Below are 6,000 nucleotides of genomic sequence, written 5' to 3'. Positions count from 1 at the left end.
TGTGCATGTGTTATGAGGGGTTGGTGGGGAGTGGGGCTATGTGTGGCCAAGAGAGGCACCCAGAACAGCTTAGCTAACTTTTCTTCTTCAAGCCTTTTTTTTTTCTGCATTCCCAGGGCCCGGTTGGCCAGGCTTTCTAGGTTTGATAAAGCATTTCCTTCCATTGTCATTCTATACGGCCTCTGGGCCCTTCTCTCAGTCCCTCCCCTTCTGCCTTCCTCTCTCTCTCTCTCTCTCTTACTGAACCTCAGCGAATCTTGTGATATAAAGAAAGCAACTGCCTCCCTTAAGAAACAGCTTGAACAATGAGACCTCATCTTCAAGGGCTTTAATTCCTCTGGATGCAAGGACTAAGTCAGGGTGAGTAGCCTGCCTATTGTCCTGTTGGTCACTGGATCTTCTGCAATTATGACTGTGTTTCTGCCTGCAGTGAAATAACTGTGAACATGGTAGGTGTTTTTTCCCACTGTGGGTAGGTCCTGGGCTCCTCTCCTATTTCACTTGTGTGGAGGAAGGGCAAAAGCTAAAGTTTCTAAGCATGTGAAAAACACCGAGCACTGCTTGGGATTGTGCTGAACTTTGGATGTATGTGAAAGAGTAAAATGTCCCTGCCAGATACAGTGGGCAAAATTCTGCTCTCAGTTACACCTCTGTACATTTGGAGTCACTCCATTGGCTTGCTGAACAGGGGCCCACCTATGCAACTGAGCAGACTCTGGATTTTCAGCAGGGCAGGAAGGATTCTTACCTCCTCAAAGTCTCAGAAAAGAAAAACAAATATTATGCAATACAGCTTGGAGTGTGATCCTGAGCTGGGCTCTGGGAGGAAATCTTTCTCATTAGTATTGACAAGGTGTAATCCCAGATGCAATGTTTTAAAGGACCCCAAAAAGAGATGCACTTGCAGTGGAAACCCCAGTATCATGTCTGACAGAAAGAATATTAAGATCCCCAGATTACCAGGTCTGAGTTTAAGAGACAAGAAGTTCAAGGGGAAGATGAGTTGTCTGGGCACCGCAGCCTTCTCCTGCTGACACGCATATCACCTCTGTTACCTGCCTTTAACAGACTCTTTTCCAGTCTGGCCGCATGTGAATTTGACCTATTTTGTATGTGAGATAGAATCAAAGGGAACTATAAGGGAGGCAGAGGAGGTTTTCAGTGACCTGAAGCATAGCTGTGCTAGTATGGAAAGAAGAAATGGTTTGCTAGCAATGTTTGGGGAATGATCAGCTTCACCCATTGCCACAAGAAACACTAGGGCTCAACATCTGTGGCATCTCATGGTGCTAAAATACTATTTCATGTGGATCATAATCCACCAAACAGAGCAGATTTTGGAGACAGCTAGGTCAGCTGGGGGGTGTGGAGGGCAAATTCAAGGGGGGTTCATAAACATTAGGGGCCATTATAGATAATATAGATCAGCCCAGCTCCCCCAGATGTATTTTAGTTGCAGACTGCCATTGCTGCCTTCTAAGATGCCTATTGTTGCTTTTGCCACATCTCTTGTTCGGAGTAAGGGACTGCAGAGTTCATCATGCTACTGGAATGGAGCTTGTTGAACCAGCAAGAGAGGGGAAGGGAGGAGTTGGAAAGTTTATAAAACATGATTCTGTGCAATGTGATGACTTATGAAGACCCCACAATTTTCTCTGGACACTTCCTTTATGTCCCTGACTTTCTACCACCTACACCAGGTCCATTTCTAGGGAAGGGAAGAATGGGATGGGATACAGGAAGTTATGAGTCAGACACCAACTCCCTCAGTTGTCCAAAATTCCCATCATTGCTCCTGGAGGCTAATCCTTATCCTGCCTGCAATGTCTGAAGGATGGTGAACACAGACAGAAAAGTTTCAGAGTAGCAGCCGTGTTAGTCTGTATTCTAATACAGACTAACACGGCTGCTACTCTGAAACCTGTCATTATGCAAGACACTGCATTTAGCCGTATGGAGTGGAAATCTATCAACTTCATGAAAAAACTCGTACAGATACAAACAGACATCATCTTCCTTTCCAAATGCAAACAGATGGACATCAGACCAAAAGGACTGAAGGTAAAAAATCCACTACAATCTACATACCACACAGACTATGCTGACAGCTTGTGCCACACGCTCTCAAAGAAACAGACAGAAACGTGTGTGCTGGGAGGTTCCCCTCTTAGACATAACAGCATGTCTTTTGTTCTTTACACAAGAAACCACACAGGCAGAGTTGGGTCCCAAATGATTGTGTTTGCTAAATACACAAACAACATGCTGCCCTAGCTCTATACACACACTGCTGCTCTGACTGATTTCTAACACAGAGAACACAGTGAGCACCACTAGAGGGCTCACAAACTATTTAATTGGATACTATCCAAATCCTGTACACTACCCATCTATTGTCCCAAATTCCTGTCCCTTTCCTTGGGGTGGTGAACCCTTCTACCATTTAGGGAGGCAGGAGTCACTACAGCATGCAGAGATCTAACATTTTTATTGGCATCCTTTGTGGTACGGATAGACTCTTAGTGTCATTGAAAGGAACAGTCAATGACTTGCACGTGAGATTAAGTCCCCACAGCAAACCTACAGCGAGAGCACAAAACCATAAAATGGTCATGGATTAAAAACTGGCTAACAGATAAGTCTCAACATGTAATTATAACGAGAGAATCATCATTGAGAGGGTGTGTATCAAGGGGGGTCCTTCAGGGATCAGTTTTGGGCTCTACAGTGTTTAACATTTTTATCTATTACTAGGAAAAAAACATAAAATCATCATTGATAAAGTTTGCAGATGACACAAAGTTTGAATGAGCAGTACATAATGTAGAGGACAGGACACTGATATAGAGCAATCTGGATTGCTTGGTAAACTGGACACAAACATGCATTTCAATGTGGCCAAATGTAAACTCATATATCTAGGAACAAAGATGCAATTGCCACAGACAGTAACAGTCAGGTATGCGATACTGACAATAAAATGGCTGCACCCAGTTGGGTGAGGAATCTGGGGAAAGCCAAGCAGAAACAACTAAGATGTCTGAACACCAGTGCAAGGAGCCTGGGTAACAAAATAGAGGAACTAGAGGTACTGGTGCAGGAAGTGAAACCAGATATTCTAGGGAGAACAGAACCATGGGAGAATAGTAGCCATGACTGGAACACAGGTATTGAAGAGTATGTGGTATTAAAGATAAAGGTGGTGGAGTAGCACTGTATATTAATGATAATGTAAAGAAGTTAGAAGTGATGGAATGGATAAAACGGAATCTGTTGGGGTCAGAATCACTTTGGGGAAGAAAGGTAACAGAGGCTCCACTAGGATAGTACTTGGTGACTGTAACAGACCCCCCAGGATTCAGTTTGGATATGGATAGAGACCTCGTTAAAGTTTTGAATTAAATGAATACTATGGGAATTGTTTCAGAGTAGCAGCCGTGTTAGTCTGTATTCGCAAAAAGAAAAGGAGGACTTGTGACCTTAGAGACTAATAAATTTGTTAGTCTCTAAGGTGCCACAAGTCCTCCTTTTCTTTATGGGAATTGTGTGATTATGGGATACTTTAATTTCCTGGACATATATATGCTACTAACATTGGTAGGACTAAGATATTCCTGGATGTGTTAGCTGACATTTCTTCACTAAGTAATCACCAAACTGACAAGAGGTGATGCCACTTTAGATTTAGTATTGGACCTCAGAGAAGAACTGGTTGTGGAGGACAACTTTTGAGTGATCATGAATTTATTTAATTTAAACTAAATAAAAAAATTAACAAAACCAGTCTGCAACTAGGGTTCTTGATTTCAAAAGGCCAAACTTTAAAAAATTAAGGGAAGTAGTCAGGGAAGTGGACTGATGAACTCAGGGATCTGAATGTGGAGGAGGTTTGAAATTACTTTAAGTCAAAGTTGCAGAAACTGTCTAAAGCCTGCATCCCAAGCAAAGAGAAAAAAAATCATTGGGAAGGAATGCATATCAAACTGGATGAGCAAACATTTCAAACAGGTGATTAAGAGAAAGGAAAGGAGACAGAGAAAGGAGAAAGCCTACAAGGAATTGAAGATGGGATAGATTAGCAAGAAAAGCTACCTCTTGGAGGTCAAAATGTTTAAGGAAAAAGTAAGAACTGGCAAAAGCCAAGCACAGTTGGACCTAGGGAGGTGGTAGAATCTCCTTCCTTAGAGGTTTTTAAGGTCAGGCTTGACAAAGCCCTGGCTGGGATGATTTAACTGGGAATTGGTCCTGCTTTGAGCAGGGGGTTGGACTAGATGACCTTCTGGGGTCCCTTCCAACCCTGATATTCTATGATTCTATGATTCTATGACCTTACAACGTACACTAAAGTCAATTAGTAAACAGTTCTTTAGCTATATAAATAAAAGTAAAACAAGGAAAGAAGTGGGACAGCTAAACCAATAAGGATGGTGGTGGAGGTTAAAAATAATCTAGGCATGGCTCAACACCTAAATGTATATTTTGTCTTCGTTATTAATAAGGGTAATGAAGAGCTTGGGAGCAGTGTCAGGGAGGCTAATGGGAACGATGATATGGAAATAGAAATTACCATACCCAACGTGGAAGCCAAACTCAAAGAGTTAAACTCAGGGGCCCGGATAATCTCCATCCAAGAATATTAAAGGAACTGGCACATGAAATTGCAAACCAAATAGCAAGGATTTTTAATGAATCTGTAAACTCGGGGGTTGTACCCTATGACTGGAGAATTGCTAATATAGTACCCTATATTTAAGAAAGGGGGAAAAAGTGATCTGGATAATTACCGGCCCTTTAGTTTGACCTCACTTGTATGCAAAGTTTTAGAACAAATTTTGAAAGAGAATAGTTAAGGACATAGAGGTAAATGGTAATTGGGATAAAATATAACACAGTTTTACAAAAGGTAGATTGTGTCAGACCAACCTGATCTCTTTCTTTGAGAAGAGAACTGATTTTCTAGACAAAAGAAATGCAGTAGAACGTGGATTTCAGTAAAGCAGTGGTCACCCACCTTTTTATGCACAAGATCACTTTTTGAATTTAAGATCAACCCAGGATCTACCCCACCCTTTCCCTGAGGCCCCATCCTTTCCCCGGGGCCCAACCACACTCACTCCATTCCCCCCGCTCTGTTGCTCACTCTTCCCCACCCTCACTCACTTTCACCGGGCTGGGGCAGGGAGCTGGGGAGCCCGAGTGAGGGTTGCAAGCTCTGGGAGGGAGTTTGGGTGCACGGGTCAAATGGTCACACTGCACCTAATTTCATAGAATCCATTGGATCTTTCATATGTTTTACTTTTTATTAGTGTCATTTGTGGTTTATAGATCCAAAATCCTTCAGGGATTGTCACGAATCAGTGTAACATTCTTAACTGTGGAGTATTGTCAAGGAGTCACCGGAGTGATGCTCTGGAACTACTCCCTACAAAGCCAGTCAGGACTCTGGGGAAGCATGCCTCCTCTCCCTGAGTATACTGTCTCCAGGGGAAGAAGCTTACACAGCTTCAACCTTCCTGGGTCTGACCTCAGAGCATTCAGCATCCCCTTCCACACTGTGCACTTCCCGCAGCGAGTCTGTCCAGGGGAAGCCAGAGGGCCCTGCACCCCAACTCTGCAGTCAGATGTGACTCTCAGCCAGCCAATAAAATAGAAGGTTTATTAGTTGACAGGAACACAGCGTAGGTCAGAACTTGTTAGCACAGAAATCAGTGACTTTCAGCCAAGCCCATCTTGGCGGGAGGGGAACCCAGAGCCAGGGCTCTGGCCCTCCCCCTGGGCCCCAAGCCAGCCAAGACTGACTCGCTTCCAGCTGCCTGGCTCCTGCCCTGCCTGTTGCTCCTCCTCCGGCCTTTGTCTCACTTCCCGGGCCAAGAGTCACCTGGTCGCATCCCCATCCTGGGTCTCAGGTTACGAAGGGGCGACCATAGCATCGGTGCAGGCACCTGGAGCAACCCCCACAAAAGTCACACACGCTTATTCCCACCACCTAGACATTGGAAA

General features: G+C 43.9%; 1 protein-coding gene across 1 annotated transcript in view; it reads left to right on the top strand.

Moving 5' to 3' along the window:
• Positions 1 to 253: 253 nt before the first annotated feature.
• The window catches only part of HDAC7 (histone deacetylase 7), a 240,554-nt gene continuing 234,807 nt past the window's right edge, over positions 254 to 6,000 (top strand). Inside the window, exon 1 of the mRNA XM_073318375.1 lies at positions 254 to 360. Within this exon, the coding sequence (XP_073174476.1) occupies positions 342 to 360 (19 nt within the window). The 5' untranslated portion in view covers positions 254 to 341. The remainder of the gene's footprint in view (positions 361 to 6,000) is intronic.

This window comes from Lepidochelys kempii, chromosome 20 (assembly GCF_965140285.1).
Source record: "Lepidochelys kempii isolate rLepKem1 chromosome 20, rLepKem1.hap1, whole genome shotgun sequence".
In the NCBI taxonomy this organism is placed as follows: Eukaryota; Metazoa; Chordata; order Testudines; family Cheloniidae; genus Lepidochelys; species Lepidochelys kempii.
This window is presented reverse-complemented; position numbering and strand designations above follow the sequence as displayed.